The sequence below is a fragment of the Podarcis bocagei genome (assembly GCF_964188305.1).
Source record: "Podarcis bocagei genome assembly, chromosome: 15".
Taxonomy (NCBI): Eukaryota; Metazoa; Chordata; class Lepidosauria; order Squamata; family Lacertidae; genus Podarcis; species Podarcis bocagei.
In genome coordinates this window covers 8,098,934-8,121,312 of record NC_138141.1, presented here as the reverse complement: position 1 = coordinate 8,121,312, position 22,379 = coordinate 8,098,934, and the positions used below count along the sequence as shown (strand labels likewise).

The 22,379-nt window shown below is 47.3% G+C and overlaps 1 protein-coding gene across 1 annotated transcript in view; it reads right to left on the bottom strand.

Moving 5' to 3' along the window:
- LOC308574124 (uncharacterized protein) overlaps window positions 1-21,869 on the bottom strand; it is a 36,722-nt gene extending 14,853 nt beyond the window's left edge. Inside the window, exons 1-18 of the mRNA XM_081171594.1 lie at window positions 21,794-21,869; window positions 20,959-21,113; window positions 18,481-18,611; window positions 18,183-18,307; window positions 17,026-17,196; window positions 16,197-16,304; window positions 15,059-15,205; window positions 13,590-14,000; window positions 12,485-12,722; window positions 10,667-10,884; window positions 9,450-9,638; window positions 7,728-7,912; window positions 4,739-4,931; window positions 3,988-4,142; window positions 2,796-2,902; window positions 1,979-2,103; window positions 744-1,088; window positions 69-214 (exon numbers count right to left, since the gene is read on the bottom strand). Coding sequence (XP_081027720.1) covers window positions 69-214; window positions 744-1,088; window positions 1,979-2,103; window positions 2,796-2,902; window positions 3,988-4,142; window positions 4,739-4,931; window positions 7,728-7,912; window positions 9,450-9,638; window positions 10,667-10,884; window positions 12,485-12,722; window positions 13,590-14,000; window positions 15,059-15,205; window positions 16,197-16,304; window positions 17,026-17,196; window positions 18,183-18,307; window positions 18,481-18,611; window positions 20,959-21,113; window positions 21,794-21,845 — 3,201 coding nt within the window. The 5' untranslated portion in view covers window positions 21,846-21,869. The remainder of the gene's footprint in view (window positions 1-68; window positions 215-743; window positions 1,089-1,978; window positions 2,104-2,795; window positions 2,903-3,987; window positions 4,143-4,738; window positions 4,932-7,727; window positions 7,913-9,449; window positions 9,639-10,666; window positions 10,885-12,484; window positions 12,723-13,589; window positions 14,001-15,058; window positions 15,206-16,196; window positions 16,305-17,025; window positions 17,197-18,182; window positions 18,308-18,480; window positions 18,612-20,958; window positions 21,114-21,793) is intronic.
- Window positions 21,870-22,379: the final 510 nt, after the last annotated feature.

The window sequence follows — 22,379 nt, the reverse complement described above, 5'->3', positions numbered from 1 at the left end:
AATGTGAGAAGTTCACCAGAACCTACCTCCTCCCCCACCCCCAGCCTCCAGCAGGGACCCCATCTCACCTTGACCTTCTGCACGGTAGCACCCAGGTACCTCTGGCAAGCAGAGGCTGCTTCGTCCTGCCTGCTGTAGCGCTCCAAGGACACGCAGGCTCCATGCTCAAACACCCAGTCATCCAGGGGCAGGCACTTCAGAGAGGCATACGCCGCTAGGGAAAGGGATTTGGCCATTACTAGCTGACCGCGGTGCCAGGGGGTTACTCGGCAACCACACACCCTTGTGCACCAAGTAACTGCAGGGTGCCCCCTGGCTCCTGGCACTCAGGAGCAGGGTTTTTAAGTCAGAAGGCATGATGCTTCTTGGCAAGCCGCTCTGAGCCCGGCCATGGCTGGGGAGGGCGGGGTATAAATAAAAAATATTATTATTATTCTGGAAGAGCTACAAGCTTGAAGGCAGCTGCAATTCCATTTGCACTGGGGCAAGGGAGCAAATAGGTGGCAAGGGAGGTTATGGGGGGGGGGGAGCAGCAGAAGGTCTGAAGGGCTCCATGGTGCCAAACGAGGCCACCAGCCCTCCTTCCTCTCAGGGCTCCAGGGCTGGCGGTTGGAGCCAGTGCCACGACTGGTTTAACCCTGTTTCTCCAAATGTGACCTTTTTTTGCATGGGATTGAGGGTGGCTGCATTAGGGACGGCTCGGAGGAGAGCCCCATTAGCCCACTGCTTTGAGATGCACATACCGGCTGCCTCCCTGTAGTGCAGGAATCCATCGCAGAGGCCCGTCAGCGGGTTGCAGCTCAGGCCTGGCTCACACCGGGGGCACATCGACTGGCAGTCCTGCCCAGAGAAGCCGGGCCGGCAGCTCGTCTTGACATGCACGGCAGCAGCCGAACTGGCGTCAGGGTCTTCCAGGGCCACAAGGCGTGTCCCCCTGGCAAGGCGGTGGCCCCCTGCAGAGCTGACCACGGCATCACACCCTGTGCCCAAGGCAGAGCACTGCCGCTTGGCAGCCTCCAGCGAAGGGAAGCTCAGGTCCAAGGAGGGCGCACCATAGAAGGACTTCTCAGGGAAGGTCATGTAGGAGCCTGAGGGGAGGGGAGAATCATAGAATTGTGGGGTTGGAAGGGACCACGAGGGCTCCTTACGGGGTCCTTGCCGCGGGATCACATTCATCCAGTGCTTTACCAACTGCACTGGCTCCCGGTGGAGTACAGGGTCAGGTTTAAGGTGCTGGTTTTGACCTTTAAAGCCCTATGCGGCCTAGGACCCACGTACCTACGGGACCGCCTCTCCTGGTATGCCCCACGGAGTACCTTAAGGTCCACAAATGACAACACTTTGGAGGTCCCGAGCCTCAAGGAGGTTAGATTGGTTTCAACTAGGGCCAAGGACTTTTCAGCACTGGCCCCGACATGGTAGAACGCTCTGTCACAAGAGACTAGGGCCCTGCGGGACTTGTCATCTTTCCGCAGGGCCTGCAAGACAGAGCTGTTCCACCTGGCCTTTGGTTTGGACTCAGTCCGACTCTTATGTTTCCCTCCCCTTATGGTCTTGATTTATCGGCTATTCTAAAATGAGGCTGCATTTTAAATTGCATTTTAACCTGTATATTTTTTTTTAAATCCCTCTCTCTTTCCCCTATTACGTTTTTACTGTGATTTTATTGGTGTTAGCTGCCCTGAGCCTGGCTCTGGCTGGGGAGGGCAGGGTATAAATAAAAATTGTTGTTGTTGTTGTTGTTATTTAGTCAAACCCCCTGCAATTCAGGAATGCCCCATAAATACCAAAATGAAAACTCAGCCTGGATAGCTCAGCTGGTTAGAGTGTGGTGCTGCTAATGCCAAGGTTGCAGGTTCGATCTCTGTATGGGACAGCTGTGTTGCAGGGGGTTGGATTGGATGACCTTCGGGGTCCCTTCCAACTCTAGGATTCTATGAAATGAAAAATGTCTGCAGCCCAAAGCAGCTCTGCTTACCACTCTGGTGGGAGGCCTGGCATATCCAGCGGTGAGGCCTGTGGCACGGCTCAGCCTTCAGGAAGCCGGAGCTCTGGGCCAGCATGCAGGTTTCTATTTCCGAGGGACCCTGTGGGAGAACAAAGCTGGCCCCAAAGAGAATGAGAGAGGGTGAGGGAAGCCAGAGACGGCGCCTGGCAGGCCTGCTGACTTGTGCCCTTTTGAGGTGCTCACTTTTACATCTCGTCACCTTGGCTTGGCTTCAGACCCATGTTTCTCAGACAACCTTCTTGGAAATCAAAGCAAGTTGTTCAAGACTTGCAATTGCTAGATCCAGGCAAAAATAAGCCTGGTGAATGAAACAGCTCCTCTGAACGTTTCTCTATCAGACCTTCAGGACCTGAACAGCTCCTTAGGAGACCTCAAACTCCTTTGATAATTTTTTTGGGGGGGTTGAGACTTTTCAACATACAATACAATAATAAAAAGTAATTAAATAAAAATAGAACTCCTTTGAAAGTTGCTTGTGATAAACTAACTGTCTCCCAGCTGCAGCCTCTCCCCATACCTTCCCCCACATGCAATATGGTGACAATGATAGTGGCCAACCTTACTGGGTTCTTGTACGGATGGCAAGATGACTTGGCAGCGAGTGTGTTCAATCTCTGCACTATAGCTGCTTCTATTATTTATTGACTGGTTATTCAGAAGTGGTTCTTATTAAGTTCCGTGAGATGCACTTCTAAGCAGGTGTGCACAGGATTGCCGTCTTAATAGACAAATGGCCCCAATCCACCCATCCCGCCCCACAGTCTCTTTCTCAGGGGTTCTTACTTACCGCCGCAATGCTTTGTTGAAGGGTGCCCCATCGGCCCAATGCCACAAGCCTCTGCCACTGCGAAGCCCAGTCCAGACACTCACCTCCAGCTCTTTCTGCAGCCAGACCTGTGGAGGAACGCAGAAGGTCATTCTCCTTCGCCAGTCAAAAACACACAGTGGGGATCTTGCCGGTCAGCGCACCCCAAAGGATGCAAACTGTGCAAAGCCACCAGAGACAGCAGGGTGGAGAGGCCTGAGTGCCAAGGAGATGCTGGGAGGAGCGCAAAGAGCCTAGACTGGGAAGCCCAGCGCCATTACCTATGTAGGGCCGGCCCTATCATGAGGCAGAGTGATCGGTGTTAGAAACTCAACTGATCTAGACCTAATTTACAGTCGCCGCAATGGCACCAGATTTTCCCCCAGTGGGATTTATTGTTATTATTGTCATTATTATTATTCATTTCATTTATATACAACTTTATATTTTAAATGAAATCTCAAAGTGGTTGACAACACATTTAAACAGCCAATCAAACATGAGGAAATCCCGACCAAAGAATTGTCGCAAGAGAAACTGATGGATTACGCGGAACTGGTGAAATTGACACACAAACTACATGATAAGGATAACTGTGACTTTAAAGAAGAATGGGAATCTTTTACAAAGTACTTAAAGAAACAACAAAATGAACTGGACTCCTTGGCAGGTTTTGAATAAACATACACATTTTTTTAATTGGTAACATATTGATAGATTAATTAAGGATCTTTAACATTTTACAATATGAAGAGAATAGCATATGCTGAGAAACCAGAGAGAGGAGCTGAGGGAAGTCTGGGGGGGGAGGGTTTTCTTTTTCTTTTTAGGGGAGGGGGAGGGGGGAAATGGGGGGAAATGAGGATGATGTATTTTTGATAAATTGTTATTGAAATTGAAATTCCTAATATTTTTTTTTTAAAAAAAATAAAAATAAACATCCAATCAAACAATCCAGAATGAAATGAATTCTAGCAAATGTTATCGTGCTTATTATTAACATAAAAATGAGATTACAAATTTATTTTATATCCTGTGTAAATACTTTTAGCTGGCCAGCCCTTGCTGGGTGGGGGCCCCATTTGTTTTTTCTTCCCTGGGGCCCAAATGACTCTTGGCAGCCCTGGGTGCCATTTCAGATACTCCCTGTGCTCAGACCAGAGCAACTGCTCACCAGATCTTGTGGGCTGCTCAGCGTGGCCAGGCTCCCACCGTGGAACCTCTGGCAGAACTTCAGGGCCTGGCTCCACTCAAGGGCCGCATCCAAGACAAGGAAGAGGCATTTGTCCTTCCTGGATCTCCAGGCCCTGGACTGGGGGCAGTACACATCTGCAGGAGGAAATGGCAAAGAGCATGATGTGCACACCGTTGGAGAAAAACAAATACATTTCCTTCTCACTGAATTTCTACATGTGTTACTTAAACCATACAAGGCACTGTTTGTCTAAGAATCTAGTCAGCACTTGCTTGTAGCCTCTGTTTACTCTGCCCCTTAACCCTGAGCTATTTTGTTTTTATTCTGTCCTGACAAAATGTCTTTCTCTCTCTCATCTCCGCCCAACCTATAAATAGTTTTTGCATGAATAAAGCCTTTGAACTCCAGAAACTGTAAGTGATTACGCCAATCTAATTCACACAACCTGCAAAGTCTGCTGACAAACACATCAGGGTTCCTTTTGCACACACACCAGCTGGGCTCATCACAGCTCACCCCTCCCCACAGCAAAATGAAGCAGTCCAAACTGTTGGCTGTGTGAGATGGGCCCCAACGAAGCACCAGGTGTTGTATCAGTCATTCTGCCTCACCCAAGTCTCCTACCATGCAGGGTTGTGGTGAAGATAAAATGTGAAAGGGGAGGGAGGAGTCTCCTGCCCTGATCTCCTTGGAGGAAGGGAGGGGCAAGTATACTTTTTAAAGAACACACCCCGATCCAGCACAAAGTACAATGCCTGTGGGGTGCACTTCCCCAGGTAGAGCTTGGTGTGAATGACTCCTTGAAACACGCAGAACCCCAAGTGCAGATTCTGCAGCCGCTGGTCCGGTAAGAGGCGAAAGGAGCTCTTGGTGTCTGTGGAACAGTCTGAACTGCTCAACAAGGAGACTCCGCCTGGTGCCACCTGCACAGAGAACAGGGGAGAAGCCTGCATGAATCACAGAATCAGAGAGTTGGAAGGGACCCATTGGATCATCTAGTCCAACCCCCTGCAATGCAGGAATATGAACCTGTACGGGGATCAAACCCATAAGCTTGGCATTATTAGCATCACACTTTTAACAACTGAGCTAACCGGACAGGAAGGAACACAATGGACAGAATAATTGTCACACACAGAAGGAATAAGGATATACGTAGTTTGAGTGCTTCACCTACAGATTTGTTAATCATTTAATGTGTCAAAATGAACGGATGCCGTTAATATTGCAGTTGTTGTATAAGGGAGTGTTATTTTGAATGGAATGGAATTGAGCTCAATAAGATTTTGGAACGCAGAAACAAAGTAAATCATCAAACCATCAATTCTAGCACATGGGAGGCCTCCTAAATTACCATATTTTTCGCTCTATAAGACGCACCAGACCACAAGGCGCACCTAGTTTTTGGAGGAGGAAAACAAGAAAAAAAAATATTCTGAATCTCAGAAGCCAGAACAGCAAGAGGGATCGCTGTGCAGCGAAAGCAGCGATCCCTCTTGCTGTTCTGGCTTCTGGGATAGCTGTGCAGCCTGCATTCGCTCCATAAGACGCACACAAATTTCCTCTTACTTTTTAGGAGGAAAAAAGTGAGTCTTATAGAGCAAAAAATATGGTATATAATTTGGCATCTGAATGACTGGGTTCATAATTGTATTAAAACTTGGCATTGTTATAATGAGGCTACCATTGGATTATTGTAACTGAAAACTAATTATTGAAGGGGGGAAACCCACAAACAACTGAGCTCATCGGCAAGCTGGCACAAGAACTCACACAGAGATACCCCACAGGAATTAGAGCTCCTTTCTTTGTAATAATAATTTAGTAATAATTTTATTATTTTTACACCGCCCATCAGATTGGGTTGTCCCAGCTACTCTGAGCAACTTCCAACAGAATATAAAAACACAGCAAAACAATCAAACATTTAAAAACTGCCTTGAGATGTCACCCCGAAACTACAGACTTAAATCTATTTAACTCTCATGACTCCTAAACAAGTAGTTTTTCTGTGAAAGGGACAAGGAACACCTAAAAGAAAATAGCAGCACTCACACAAAAATGCAGTTTCTAGAGCTGGGAAATGCAGGGCAGTGGATGCTGTTCCAAGCTGGTTTCAAACCGGCAGTGCTGGTGGCTGCATGTGTGCCATATTCCTGATGCTCATCTCCTTCCTTTAAATAATCTTGGGAACTGTAGCTCAGCCCTCACAAAGCTACAATTCCCAGCACCCTTTTGGAACGGGGGTGTTTTAAATGAAGTATGGTGGGTATACAGCTGGTGTGAGGGGAAGAGAGACGGCCTTTGCCACTGAGGCTACCTGCCACCAAGTCAAATGGTTGGTCAGCGAGTCTGCACTCAATGGGCTGTTGCATTTTTAAAACATTGTGTTGCATTTAAAAAACAACAACAACACTGACCTTTTATGTATATCTGTGCAGTGAGTCTTCACCTTTCCAAAAATAACATTGTGGGCTGATTAATATTCTACAGCCTTTTAAATGTGTTTTAAAGCCTGTTTTTGTTTTGTTTTGTTTCTGTTCAATTTATTTGTGCTTTTATCCTGCTCTTTAATCTTTTGAACTGCCTTGAGATCTTCAGATGAAGCAGGGTATATCAATGTAATTAATTAATTGGTGGTTTTTTTGAAATGCATGAGCAAAACCCCAGGACTTAGCCAAGAGGCCCCCACCAGCATCAGGGTGAGGAATCTCCTGCTGCCCCGTCCGTCTCCTCAGGTTCATGCTGGAAAATAAGCAGAGGAGGCAGTGGGGTTTCCCCCCCCCCAAAGGTACATAGAATCATAGAATGTGGAGCTGGAAGGGACCACAAGGCTCCTCAGTAGTGGTACCTTGGTTGTTGAACTTAATCCGTTCCGAAAGTCTGTTCAACTCCTGAAACCATTCGAAAACCAAGGCGCGGCTTCTGATTGGCTGCAGGAGCTTCCTTCCCCCAAGCGGAAGCTGCAGTTGACTTCCTTTAAAACGTTCGCAAACCAGAACACTTACTTCCGGGTTTGCAGCATTTGGGAGCCGATTTGTTCAACAAATAAGCCGTTTGAGAACCAAGGTGCCACTGTATTCCAATGCTCTGTTTTGCAAGATTATTTGGCCCACCATGGGGCTCAAAACCATGACCCTGAACTATCCCAGAGCAGGTTGTTTTGAAGCACTATCTTGCATTTCTTTCCCTAAAGGATTTGGGGTGTTGGCACCCCCTGCAAAGGACCCTGCCCCCTGCTTGTCTTCTCAGGAGCGGAGGGGAAATAAATGTGTGTGTGTGAGAGAGAACCAATCAGCTGCTAAAAAGAAGCTTGTATAAATTTAAGCTGCTTTAAGGGGTGTGAATCGAAAGCAGTCTGGGTGAGCCCTTATTGCCTACAACATATTGCTTTGTTGGAACAATTCAGTGATGTGAAAACAGAGACTCTTTGTGTGTTCTACTGTGACTTAAGAAAAATTTAGTAAGAACATAAATAAAAACTGGAAAAGGAGTTGCTGTGATCTAGCAACCACTTCAAATTAACCAATATCATAAAAAAAGCTTTTTCCCTGTAGATTTGAGAGACTGGAAAGAGACGACTGAGATTAAAAGCAGTCATAGAATGCAAATAAATAAATAAATAGGGTGGCCGATTCCTCCTGCACCCCTCACTCCACCACTATCAAAGAGTTTATCCCCTGACGTCATTCAGGAGAGGGAGTGCCACTTCCATTTACCTGAAGGCAGGAAGGAGGGTCTGCGATGTTGCGGAGTCGACCATTTGGCTGCAGCCCCCAGAAAGCACATTTGAGGTGCTGGTCCAGCGCAAGCTCAATATAGACCAGGGACTGCTCTGGATCGGTGCACAGGGCTGACTGTTTGCCTCTGAGCCGAAGGAACCCAAACCACACGAAGGCGGTGCCTGTGGTGAATCACAGAATCATAGAGTTGGAAGACCGAGGGTCATCTAGCCCAACCCCCTGCAATGTAGGAATCTCAACTCAAGCATCCAACCTCTGCTTAAAAACATTCAAGGAAGGAGAGTCTACACCTTCAGATGAAGTCCATTCCACTGTTGAGCACTCCTTATGACAGAATGCTTAGTCGGGATCTCCTTTCTTGTAACTTGAAGCCATTGCTTTAAGCCCTACCCTCCGGAGTGGGACAAAAAAAAAACAAAGCTTGCTCCACCTCCCATGTGACTGCCCTTGAGATATTTGAAGATAGTTTTCATATCTCCTCTCAGTCCGGATCCCATGTCTCACAGGAGCTAAAAGCTGCTTCCCACAACCCAAGATGAAGGTCACATGGTGACATCACACTGTCCCCTTAGTAGCCCAAGCTGCTGCCTGCCCTCACCCCCCCCTTTGTTCCTGGGCTTCATCCAGTGTTTTAAATTCGCCAGGCGCCAGGCACGTTTTGTGACTGGCACAGGTCCAGTTGCGACCATGTGGCAATCTCTGGATGCCAGGTTGGCAACTACCTCTCCATCTGGCTGGCCCTTCTTTCTTAAGCAGGTAGGTAAAGGTAAAGGTAAAGATACCCTGACAGTTAGGTCCAGTCGTGGACGACTCTGGGGTTGTGCACTCATCTCGCTCTATAGGCCAAGGGAGCTGCCGTTTGTCCGCAGTTTATCTGGGTCATGTGGACAGCATGACTAAGCCACTTCTGGCGAAACCAGAGCAGCACACAGAAACACCATTTACCTTCCTGCTGGACTGGTACCTATTTATCTACTTGAACTTTGATGTGCTTTCGAATTGCTAGGTGGGCAGAAGCTGGAACCGAACAACAGGAGCTCACCCTGTCGCAGGGATTCGAACCGCCAACCTTCTGATTGGCAAGCCCTAGGCTCGGTGGTTTAGACCACAGTGCCACCCGCGTCCCAAGCAGGTAGGTAGAAGAGCTTATTTATTGCATTTATAGCCCACCATTTCCTCCAAGGACTCCATGGTTCACTCCCTCCTCAGTCATTGCCTACAACAACCCTGTGAGGTAGATTAAGAGGCTGCGACTGACTCCAAGGTTACTCAATGAGCTTCAAGGCTGGCTGGCTGGGAATCTGAACCCTGTTCTCCCAAGGTCCTGTTTTGACACTCTAACCACTACAGCACACTGGCTTCCTAGATTTGCTTCTGCTATGGAGCAGCTCTTTTAATTAAGTTGGTCGACAAGTATGGGGAAAGCTAAATGTCACTGAAAGGTTCTGAAATATTTCCCTAGGTGCTTGAATTTGTTTTATTCTGAATTGTTTGATGGGATGTTTTAATGTGTTGTCAACCGCTTTGAGATTTTTCCTTTAAAATATAAAGCGGTATAGAAATGATAACAACAAAAACAAAAGCAATATTCATTGGGGGGGAGTTGGTGCCTAGACATTCCATTGCGGCGACTGTAACTTAGGTTTAAGGGGCCATTTGGCGATTAGCTTATATATCTGGCTGCACCAGCCCACTTACCTGGGTCTTGGCTTGCAGTGCTGATTTGCACAGAGGAAGGCTTCTTTGCTACCAGTGTGCTCCAGCTCACCACGTTCCCAGGGAACTTCCACCGAATCCTTGAGGCTGCCATCTGCTTTATGGAAACCTCGGGCAAGGCTCGGTCCCACAGGTTGACTTCACTCAGGTCACCCACAAAGAGGCTGGTCCCTACAATGCAGCCCCAACATGCAGGGATGTGGTAAGAGCCCCTTAGAATCACAGAATCATAGAATCATAGAATCATAGAATCATAGAATCATAGAGTTGGAAGAGACCACAAGGGCCATCGAGTCCAACCCCCTGCCAAGCAGGAAACACCATCAGAGCACTCCTGACATATGGTTGTCAAGCCTCTGCTTAAAGACCTCCAAAGTAGGAGACTCCACCACACTCCTTGGCAGCAAATTCCACTGTCAAACAGCTCTTACTGTCAGGAAGTTCTTCCTAATGTTTAGGTGGAATCTTCTTTCTTGTAGTTTGGATCCATTGCTCCTTGTCCGCTTCTCTGGAGCAGCAGAAAACAACCTTTCTCCCTCCTCTATGTGACATCCTTTTATATATTTGAACATGGCTCCTCTTCTCCAGGCTAAACATGCCCAGCTCCCTTAGCCGTCCCTCATAAGGCATCGTTTCCAGGCCTTTGACCATTTTGGTTGCCCTCCTCTGGACACGTTCCAGTTTGTCAGTGTCCTTCTTGAATTGTGGTGCCCAGAACTGGACACAGTACTCCAGGTGAGGTCTGACCAGAGCAGAATACAGTGGCACTATTACTTCCCTTGATCTAGATGCTATACTCCTATTGATGCAGCCCAGAATTGCATTGGCTTTTTTAGCTGCCGCGTCACACTGTTGGCTCATGTCAAGTTTGTGGTCAACCAAGACTCCTAGATCCTTTTCACATGTACTGCTCTCAAGCCAGGTGTCACCCATCTTGTTTTTGTGCCTCTCATTTTTTTTGCCCAAGTGCAATACTTTACATTTCTCCCTGTTAAAGTTCATCTTGTTTGTTTTGGCCCAGTTCTCTAATCTGTTAAGGTCGTTTTGAAGTGTGATCCTGTCCTCTGGGGTGTTAGCCACCCCTCCCAGTTTGGTGTCATCTGCAGATGTGGTTTTGAGGTTTTATGACATTTTATATGGGGTTTCTATACTACAGCCACAGGGCAAGCCTACAGCCTCTGTGCAAAGGAGGGACTTACCTCTGCTGCCCACTTCTAGCTGTCCAATTGTCAGCTTCCCCCCAAGGGAGAGCCCCTTCCTCAGGAAGCTGCTACTCTCAGTGAAGTGTGGCTCCCAGAGAAATCCATCCACGAAGACCTTGAAGGACGGGTAGCCAGGAGCGCTGGAGACCGAGACGGCCACATGGTGCCAGGATCCATCCATAAAGGAGCCCTGGGTGCTGCTGAACATCACTGACCTGCAAAGAGAAACCGGGAAGAAGTGATAGAATCATAGAAGTGGAATGGACAGCAAGGGTCAGCTAGTCCAACCCTCTGCAGTGCAGGAATATTTTGCCCATTATTGGGCTCAAACCCACAACCCTAAGATTAAGAGTCTCATGCTCTAACAACTGAGCTATCTGGGTTCTCCTTTTAATAACAACAAGAACAACAACAACAACAACAATTTTTATTTATACCCCGCCCTCCCCAGCCAAGGCCAGGCTCAGAGCGGCTTACAAGCAATAATAAAAACAAGTTGAATGATTACAACTTAAAAACAAAATTAAAATACAGCATTAAAATACTGAAACATTAAATATTAAAATGTAGCCTCATCGCAGGAGGAGAAGGAAAAGAAAAAAGAAAGAGAGGGAGGGAATCAAATTGGCTCCAAGCCAAATGCCAGGCGGAACAACTCTGTCTTACAGGCCCTGCGGAAAGAAATCAGATTCTGCAGGGCCCTGGTCTCATGAGGCAGAGCGTTTCACCAAGCCGGAGCCAGAGTTGAAAAGGCCCTGGCTCTGGTTGAAGGTAATCTAACTTCCTTAGGGCCCGGGACCACAAGGGTGTTGCTATTTATGGACCTTGAGGCTCTCCGTGTGGCATACCATGAGGCGGTCCCGTAGGTACGAGGGTCCTAGGCCGTGAAGGGCTTTAAAGGTCAAAAGCAGCACCTTAAATCTGACCCTGTACTCCACCGGGAGCCAGTGCAGCTGGAAAAGCACTGGGTGAATATGCTCCCATGGCAGAGACCCCATGAGGAGCCTCGCTGCAGCATTCTGCACCCGCTGGAGTTTCTGGGACAGCTTCAAGGGCAGCCCCGCATAGAGCGAATTACAGTAGTCAAGCCTGGAGATGATCGTCGCATGGATCACTGTGGATCACTTTTACCTTTCCATGCTCAGGCTGGGATGTGTGCAGATAAATCAGCAAATGCATTTCAAAGAATACATTTCATGCCAGCTTCCTGGCTTGTTCAGATCACATCATTTATAGTCATGAGGTCAAAAATTATAATTTTGGAATTGCTGTAAATTGCTTGGTAGGTGGCTCGTTGATGAAATTCTCCTTAACTGAGGCCACATCCACATCAAGCACATTTAAAGCACACAACTCCCTCCCACACCCAAAGAATACAGGGAACTGGGATAATAGAATCATAGAGCTGGAAGGGACCATGAGGGTCATCTAGTCCAACCCCTTGCAGTGCAGAAATCTTTTTCCCAATGTGGGGCTCAAACCTACGACCTTGAGATTAAGGGTCGCATGCTCTGCCAGCTGAGCTATCCCCCTCACATAATGGACATTTGGAGTACAAAGAAACTTAGTGGCTTCCTGGCAACTGGGATGGTGAGAGGGCACCAGTTCGAAACATTTTGGTGCCCAAGTTAGAGCGGCAGCAAAGGACATAGAATCATAGAATTGTGGAGATATGTAATATATAGCATTATACACACACAGTATAGAAACCCCATATAAAATGTCATAAAACCTCAAAACCACACCCAAGACCAAAAGCTGGGAGGGAAGCATCATTTAAAACCATCATTGCCAGTGGAGGGACCTCCTGCTTACCCCTTGATGTGGAACTCCAGCCCAGAGGGGGAGAGGAGGAAGAGGGCAAACTCTGGCTGCCTCCACTTTAGCGCATAGCTGACCAGGCACATCTTGCGGGAGCCAGCGGCAGCAGCAGCAGGTTGACTTCGAACCCACAGCCCGATGGCGAAGTTGTTGAGGTAGCGGCGTATGGCATCTTCCAGCTGCAGGCTGCTGCCACTGCTGGGGAAGTGTAGGTCAAAAGAAAGGCGGTACTCTGGAAGGGAAGGCAAAGAGCTCAGCCTCTGAACTTACCCAACAATGTGAGCACCCTCCTTTGCAGATTCTCTGGAAAAGCACAAAAAGCCTTTGTAGCCTTTCCCTGCCCTCCTTCAGCTATTCTGGAAACAATCAGTGGTGGACTTGGAGGGAATTGAGAGGGTGGGCTGCAGGTCAGTCGCACTTTGAGACTGGCACAGGTCCAATTGCGACTGCGTCAAGATCTCTGGGCACCAGGTTGGTGATCTCCACCTGACTCTCCAGCTTTCTTATGCAAGCAAGTTAGCAGAAAGGCTTATTTATTTCATTTATCTCCCACCTTTTTCTCCAAGGAGTCCATAGTTCACTCCCCCTCCTCAGTCAATCCCTACAATGAGCCTGCAAGGTAGGCTAAGAGGCTGCGGCTGACTCCAAGGTCACCCAGTGAGCTTCATGACTGAGTGGGGAGTTGAACCCTGATCTCCCAAGTCCAAAACCTGACACTCTAACCACTACACCATGTTTGGTTGTACTGCCCCCCCCCTTGTTGGGGGTGATGGTGTCTGTGCATGGGAAATGGTGTCTGTGCATGGTGTCTGTGCATGGAAAAAAAGAGAAAAAAAAGCTGGCAGTCTTGCAACATGCAAGGGAAGCACCTGGAGATCTGCAGGCAGTGCAACCTTTCCGACTATCATGCTCAGCTAGCAGATATATGTCAAGGAGACGTATATCTCTGTTGACATGAATTCCAAGGAAACCAGGTAGAAGGGGCTTGCTGCAGGGACCACCCATATCTCTTTACAGAAACATCAATGTTTGCCCACAAAAGCAAGGAGGAATCTTCTTTCGTTGTCCCCCCCCCAAAAAAATATCCACCCCAACCTACCTAGAGACGCGTTGGCCACGGTTGCTCCCACTACCCTCAAGGAGCCGAGGTTTGCGAAGGGAATGTCTTGGGCGCCGGAGAGACGGAAATGCTCCTGATGGTCCAAGAAGCTTGCAAGGCCATCAGGGTAAGTGAAGAGGCTCCATGTGCTGAACAGCCCAGGCGAAAAGGGCACCCCAGAAAAGTTCTTGCGCTCCAGGGAGCCGCCGAGATCTGTGGTGACACTGCCATGCACGTGGGTGGCATTGGATTCCAGGCTTAGACGGAAATGAGTGGCATCGGTGTGGAGGCCAGCCAAGGACAGGGTGCAGGAAGAATGACCAGGGAAAGAGAAGGTGACGTCAGCTGTGGCGTGCGGACCTATCCCGCCAGGGAGGGGAAAGTACACAGGCTCCGGCGGACCACAAAAATCTGGCAACAGAGATGGGAGCAAATTAGGCCCAGGGAAGGGAAGGCGGAGGAGCCTGCTGTTATTGGCGGAGCTCGACTCAAGGACTCCCAACACCCATTTCATTCAGAGCCTGTGAGAGGAAGCATCGGAGGGCTCCATCCCACAAGAAGCCCACCCGCCTTTTGGATCAGCCCCCTAGCACTCAGCCACTGCCTCTCCCCCCACCCCCTGCCGAGGCAAAAGGGATTGGGAGGGGCAGCGACCTACAAAAATTCACATGTGGAATCTGAGGTTCCCAAACTTGTCCCCCAAATCCAGATTCTTTTATCTTTCTGAAGGATTTTATGCAGTTACGAAATGAAATGCCGATTCTGAAATCAAAATGAGCATGCCTTTTTTGAATTGCCTCTTGTCCCCCACCCTGAGATCTTGATGAAGGGTGGCATATAATTTATATAAGGTTGGCATAATTTAAATAATTATAATTATAATTCAAGAGGATGAAAGCTACCCCCCTACATGAGGGCTTTCTTCCAAGATTTCCCATAAAAGCCTTTGGAGAGGGATTTTGTCTCAAACTCTCAGCTCAGTCCTTCACAGGTTTGTTGCCAGCCCTTTGCATAGTCTGTTCCTCTAGTCTTTCTACCTAATTTATCAGGAATTTGCTAATTAGGGGTTTGCAATTCCTTGGATCTCAGAGTGGCTGGAGCAGAGTACAATTAATAACATTGTAACTTTTACCGTTACCATTATCGTTACCGTTATGTTTATCGTTATCGTTAATCGAAATCGTACTGTTACGGTTATGGTTATGGTTACAGTTCTGGTTACCGTTACTGATATCGTTATCGCTATCATTATTATCAGCTGCTTTCCTTGAGATGATGTCCAGCATTTCAGATGAAAATCCAACAGTTTCACACCTGAGTGGTGCTTTTATACTGCAAATTGCTTTGTGATTTTAGCTCCCCTTTTCTCCACTCATGAGAAGAGAGGCGTTAAGAGGCAGCTCTCTTTCTCTGTCTGCTCCAGCCTGTCTGCGGCCCCTCTGTTGCCCTTGAGCATCTATGGCACTCACCATATCTGTGCTGGCAGACAAATCCTGTTATTTCGGTCGTAGGACGCTCATTGCACGGTCTGGTTTGCCATGTCCCATGCTGGGCCATATTGGTGGGCTGGAGACTCAGCACCACACACTGGTCCTTCACCTGTTCAGGGGCTTTTCCTAGAGAATAGAGCAGCCAGGGGTTGTAAGAGCCCATCCAAGTGGCTTCTAGCCACGGCCTCCTACCTTGTCTCCAGGAAGTCCCAACACACTTCCTAATGCTACCTTCATTATCACTTCCTGCACTTCTTTCCCACCCCAAGTGGGAAATGGGCAAGAACTTTAGGCCCATTCCACACCCTTCCCCCAGCCTCAACACCCTATCCCAGAGCCCATTTGTGTGGAGAAGGAACCCCAGCTGAGTCAATGTGGTATTGCAGACTAGGGCCTGGGAGAGACCAGGGTTCAAATCCTAATTTGGGCATCATGAAGCTCACCAGGTGTGACTGTGGAGACAGTCACTGCCTCTCTCAGCCTCACTTACTTCCCAGGGTTGTTGTTGTGGGGATTAAGGGTGGAGGGAGAGAGAGCTCCTTGTGGGAGGGATATGGGATATGAATGCAATAAATAAATAACTAAGGGCAATAAAATAATAGAGCCCCAGGTCTTATGAAACAAGTCTTATGAGGAACAGTAGAGAGAGTTGGATATGTTTAGCCTGAAACAGAGGAAACTGATGGGACAGATGAGAGCCATCTTCAAATATCTTAAGGTCTTCACATGGAAGATGGAACAAGCTTGCTTTCTGCTGCTCTGGAGCGTAAGACTCGAACCAATGGATTCAAGTTACAAGAAAGAGGGTTGTGACTAAATGTTAGGAACAACTTTATGGCAGTACGAGCTGTTCAACAGAGGATTGGACCCCCTCAGAAGGTGGTGGCCTCTCCTTCCTTGGAGGTTTTTAAGCAGAGGTTGGATGGCCATCTGTCATCATGCTTGAGTTGAGATTCCTGCATTACAGGGGGTTGAGTTGGGGTCCCTTCCAACTCTACAAATCTATGATTCTAGTTTTTATGCAGTTCTGGACGGCAACCAAGAGTTCTGACACAGAGAACCAGCTGTGATTCAGGACCCTTCTGTTCAGGAGCGATCATGCTTGGACTCAACATACCCAGATGCCACCGGAAATAGGCTGGGGGGGCTGACGAGTCGCTCCACCTCCATGAGGTGCCAAAGCGCAGCCCGATCCACATCTGCCAGCCGTCCTCAGGAAAGGCATCTGGGGAGGAAAAGGAGAAACCATCACAGATGTTTCTTGGTAAGGATTAGATAGCCAGCTCCCCGCACCCTCTTCCAGTGCAAAACCATCACTACTACCTCTCAGTTTGAATGGGGACAATAAATGCCACCATCTCATAGAATCATAGAATTATAGGTCTGGATGGGACCCGAGGGTCATCTAGTCTGACCCCCTGCAATGCAGGCATACACAGTTGTCCCATACGGGGATCAAACCTGCAACCTTGGCATTATCAGCACCACACTGTACCAACTGAAGAGGAGGAGGAAGAGAGTTATCCTGAGGGCGGCATTTGGGTACAGGTGCTCTTTTAAGTTTTGAAAATCTCCACTGTTAGTTTCATTTTTTTTGCTGCTTTTGGCTGTAAGCATCTTTAAAGGGGCATTTGCCCAGAAAAGCAGCCCCCAAAATATTTAAAATATAAAGAGATAAATGGCAACAGCCATCCCCTAAGGGCACTTAAAAAACTAATAAGAAGCATATATCTCAATTGGTAGAGCATGAGATTCTTTATCTCTGGTTCGTGGGTTCGATCCCCGTGTTGGGCAAAAGGATTCCTGCACTGCAGGGGGCTGGACTACTAGACAGATGGTCCTTGTGGTCCCTTCCAACTATGATTCTATTATTCTAAGAGGAGCCCAGCTAGATCAGCCCCAAATGCTACTGTCTTGGCTACTGGTTTGCTGCTTCCATCCCTCACCTGACAGGAAGGTGTTCTGCTCCTCATCTCCAACAATTGCGAGGCCCTCCCCAGATTCCTGGCAAAAAGACTGGGCCTCTCTCCACGACCTCAGTTCCCGGAAGGATGGGAAATGGAAGGCGTAGCAGTGGGAGCGGAAGGGCACTTTCCTCACAGAGCCTGGGAGGGCATCTAAACAGGAAAGGCACAAGGGGGAGAGAAAGAGGTACAAGAAGGTGCAGCTATGAAGTTGGTGGGCAGGTCCACAGTTTAGATTAATGTAAATGGTGAACTCCTCACACTGCCTTTATTTCCCCTTCATCCACCCAGCGTTCTCCTCCACATTTTCTCCTCCTGAAATCCAGAGATCCCCTTTGCATTTCCCCCAGCAGGGCTTTCGACAAAATCCCCCATGATATTGTTGTGAAGAAGCAGGTAAAATGTGAGCTGGATGAGGAAACTGTTAGATGGATTTGTAGCTGGTTGCCTGGCTGAACCCAAAGTGTGCTCATTAATGGTTCCTCGTCACCCTGGGGGGAAAGGGGGGCTGCCGCAGGGCTCTGTCCTGGGTCCGCTGTAGTTTAACATCTTGGATGAAGGAATTGAGGGGATGCTCATCAAATTTGCAGATGACCCCAAAATGAAAGGGGTAGCTAATGCCACAGAAGAGAGAATCGGGTTTCAAGATGACTTTAACGGATTGGAGAACTGAGCCCAAACTAGCAAAATTTCAACAGGGACAAATGTAAGGTTCTGCACCTTGGTAGGAAAAACCATCTGCACAAATATAAGATGGGGGACACCTGGCTTACTAGTAGTACATGTAAAAAGGGTCTAGGGGTCTTAGTGGACAACAAGCATAGCATGAGTCAACAGTGTGATGCACAGAGGAGAGGCCTGTCAATGGCTACTAAGTCTTGAAGTGTCAAGGGACCCCTTCCATGCCGACCCTGGGTGCTGGGGAGGTAAAACCCAGCCAGATGGGCAGGATATAAATACTACTACTACTACTACAACAAGAATTACTACTACTACTACTATTAAAATTAGTGAGGGCTGCTGGGGTTGGCTCTCTCCATTCATCAGCAAAATGCAGTATTTCTATAGCCTCCCTCATTATGCCTCCTGCTGGCTGCTGAATGTCGAGGCTGGGAAGGAGACACCCCCTTTGCTCTTACCTTTCATGGGCATCTCACAGATGAAGGAGACATTGGCACCGCAATCCCAGTCCCTCCACTGGCCAGCGTAGATGCCCACAAGCTGTGTGCAACGCTCCTTCTTGGGGTGGCCTTGGAGCCAGTTTCTGATAAGGCAGAAAGAGTTCAAGATCCAAAAGCAAAGAACTTGCTTCTGATCTCTTAGCAAACCACTTTTATAGCTCCGTCGGCAGAGCAGGAGACTTGATCTTGGGGTTGTGGGTTGAAGCCCCACACTGGAGCCCTCCGCCATCAGAGCCATGCAACAAGGTTCTCTTACCTGTACCAGCTCTGCGATAATGGGGTCCCATCCACCCAGGCGAGCTGACTGCTTGCCTCTCGCCATGCTAACCCGATCCAGTAGTGCAAGGCATCTTCCCGGGTGCTGTCTGACAGTTCCGTCAGGAACATCTGTGCAAAGGCAGCATAATAAAATCACAGAATCATAACATTGTTGAGTTGGAAGGAACCCCAAGAGTCATCTAATCTAAACCCCTGCAATGCAGGAATCTTTTTGCCCAATGCAGGGCTTGAACCCACAACCCTGAGATTAAGAGTTTCATGCTCTCAGATTGTTCTTTGCTGAAAGAAAATTATATGAAGATGATGTATAGATGGTATATAACTCCAGTGCAGTTAGGTAAAATGTATAAAACCAGTTCAAATGTGTGTTGGAAGTGTAAGGAAAAGGAGGGGACATTTTATCATATGTGGTAGGATTGTAATGAAATTAAAAAGTTTTGGGAAATGATATACAATGAACTGAAGAAAATGTTCCATCTAACATTTGTTAAGAAACCTGAAGCATTTCTGTTAGGGATTGTAGGAAAAGACCTGCCAAGGAAGCTGAAAAATATCTTCATGTATGCAACAACGGCGGCGAGAGTCTTAATAGCACAAGGATGGAAGAATGAGGAAACCCCGACTAAAGAACTATGGCAAGAGAAACGGATGGACTATGCAGAATTGGCAAAATTGACATGTAAACTATGGGACAAGGATAACTGTGACTTTAATGATGAATGGAACCTTTTACAAAGTACTTAAAGAAACAACAAAGTGAACTCACAAACTTTTTATGGACAATAACCAGCCAGATAAATTAAGGATTTATACAGTTTTGTAATATGCAGAGAATAGTATTTGTAGAGAAACCAGAGACTGGAGCTGAGAGAAGTCAGGGGGGAGGGGAGGGTGGGTTATTTTATGGGGGGAGGGGGGAATGGGGGGAATTAAGGATGATATGTATTAAGATAATATGTTTTGTTTAAATTTGTAATAAAAAATATTTTTTTAAAAAAAGAGTTTCATGCTCCACCGACTGAGCTGTCCTGCAGTGGGAGCAAAGGCAGGCAGCATAACTTTCGTCACTTTCCCAACAGTCTCTGCCAGGGACTTCTACAGGAAAGGGGCCATGGCTTGGTGGTAGGGCATCTGCTTTGCATGCAGAAGGCAGCATCTCTGGGTAGCGCTGGGGCAGCGTCCTTGCATGAAATATTGGAGAGCTGCTGCCAGTCAGTGCAGACAATGCTCAGCTAGTTGCACTAGCTGTTTATGTTCCTGGGCTCAGGAAATGACCTAGCCGACCTGGGACTCAAGAGCCCTCATTGGGTGCAGAATAGAAAAGGGTTCTGGAAGCCGGCAGAAAGGGACTGAGAGAGATTTAAGAGCCTCGGACGTGAGGTTGCCAGGCTAATAATAGATTGACTAATGGACTATGGTTTGGGGATCGAAACCGGGGAAGGGAGGGTGGGGTTTGGAAATCCAAAGGGGGCTTGATCTTTTTTATTCTGTTTAATTTTGTGTTGCTATTAGTATAAGAATGGGGAATTCGTGGAAGGGAAATAGGGTCGACCTTAGAAAAAGTTTTCTATAAATGATTGAGGTATATGTTAAAAGTTGATATATAAATTGAATTAAATATAATAATGAATTAAGGTTAAAAATCTAATATAAATAAGTATAATAACAAATTAAGGTTAAGAAATTAGAGATAAGAACTTGTTGGATAAATATTTGGACTTGGAATACAAGAAGGGGAGGTGAGGGGAAGTCACGGAAAAAAGTTATTGAAAATGGGACTGTAAATGATGAATTCTTTTTTTCTTTTTTTTCTTTTTGTTCTTTGTATTACTCGAAACTCTAATAAATATTACTTTAAAAAAGAAAATAGAAAAGGGTTCTGAACAGTGTTAGAAATTCGCCAGGTGCCGGGTGCATTTTGCAGAGATCTCTTGGTTCGCCTCCTCCTCAGTTAATCCCTACAACGACCCTGCGAAGTAGGTAAGAGTCTGTGATTGACTCCAAGGTCACGCAGTGAACTTCATGACTGGCTGAGTGGGGAGTTGAACCCTGATCTCCCAGGTCCTGGTTCAACTCTTCAACCACTACACCACACTGGCTTCCTAAAGAAATTCTGCTATGGGACCACTCTATCAATTAAGTTGGTCAATAAATAAGGGGAAAGCAAATTGTCACTTTGAGAAGGATCTGCAATATTTTCCTTGAAGCTTGAATTCTCCCCCCCCTTCTGGATTGTTTGATTGGATGTTTTAGTGGGTTGTCAACCACTTTGAGATTTTTCCTTTAAAAGATAAAGCAGAAATGAAACACGGCACCTAGAGCACCTGGCCATTGCCATACCTGGGTCAGATCTGGATTCTATGCCAGGCAGTCATCCTCAAGTGAGGTTTCCCTCGCTTCCTCCCTCCCAAACTAAAGCATTCCCAGCCTGCAGCTTGCAAAATCGGCCTCTTACCTGCTTGTGGTAATCCTTAATGACAACCAGGTCTGCCTTTTGGTCCCTGCAGAAGACTCTGGCTTCACTCCAGGACAGAACAAGAGAGCCAGCTGGGATGTAAAGGCAAAGCTCATTCCTGTACAGGAGCCACCTTGGGGGGCACAACCCCAGCACTGTGTGGAAAGGTAAGGTGGCATCAGTAAAATGTTAGCTTCTTGTTGCTAACTTTCAAAACAGTAGCTTCTTGTTCCCACCTCTCAAAGCTGGGGATTTGGACAAAGGAGGGCAGGGGCATGTCAGATGGTGTTCCTGGGCACTAGAAATGCTTTTGGGTTGGGCCTGCTTGCTGGTCTGGGAACCACAGAATCATAGAATAGGAAGGGACCCTGAGGGTCATCTAGCCCGACCCCCTCCAATGCAGGAATCTCCACTCAAACATCCATGACAGATGGCCATCCAATCTCTGCTTTAAAACCTCAGTTGAGCAAAAAAGAACAATAACTCCAACTTCCTGCATTGCAGAGGGTTGGACTAGATGACCCTTGGGGTCCCTTCCAAATATATGATTCTCTTATTCTAAGGAGAACTGCTCTTGCTGGTTACAGACAGCCTTTATCTCCTTTGCCTTGCCAGCCTAACTGTTTTGGAAGGGTTGACTCTGACACCTAGGACTTTTGCTTGCGCACACACACACACACACACACACACCCCTCATAATTTTATCCACAGATAAAATGACTCAGAATTTGCTCAGTTGCGTCCATAAGAAGAAGAAAGAAAAGCCAGGGCACTTGAAATAAATATTGTGATCTTCCCACTTTTTATCTCTTGTCTTCCTCCAGGAACTTCCTACCAGAACTGGCGAAGAGCAACCCCAACACGACTCGGACTACCTTCGGATGCATCCTTAGAGCCGCTGACCCCTCACCCTAAAATCGAAATTACATCACAGTTAGTCTTTCTCTGGGATAAGAGATCTCCATCCCCTGCCAGGACATGTTCCCAACCTTGTCAAGGAACAGACTGCATACTGGTCTTCCTCATGCCTTAATAATAATAATAATAATAATAATAATAATAATAATAATAATAATAATAATAAATTTTATTTATATCCCGCCCTCCCCAGCCGAAGCCGGGCTCAGGGCGGCTAACAACAATCAAATAATCAGTCAAATAATCACACAATCTAAAAATATTTCATTATAAAAATTAATTAAATTAAATTGATGGCAACCAATTAAGCAAAATTCTGTGCAGGTTGCCAGAGGAGGGAGTCAGGCTGCGCCCTGACCAAAGGCCTGGCGGAACAACTCTGTCTTGCAGGCCCTGCGGAAAGATGTCAGGTCCCGCAGGGCCCTAGTCTCTTGTGACAGAGCATTCCACCAGTTTGGAGCCGCAGCCGAAAAAGCCCTGGCTCTAGTTGAGGCCAGCCTAAC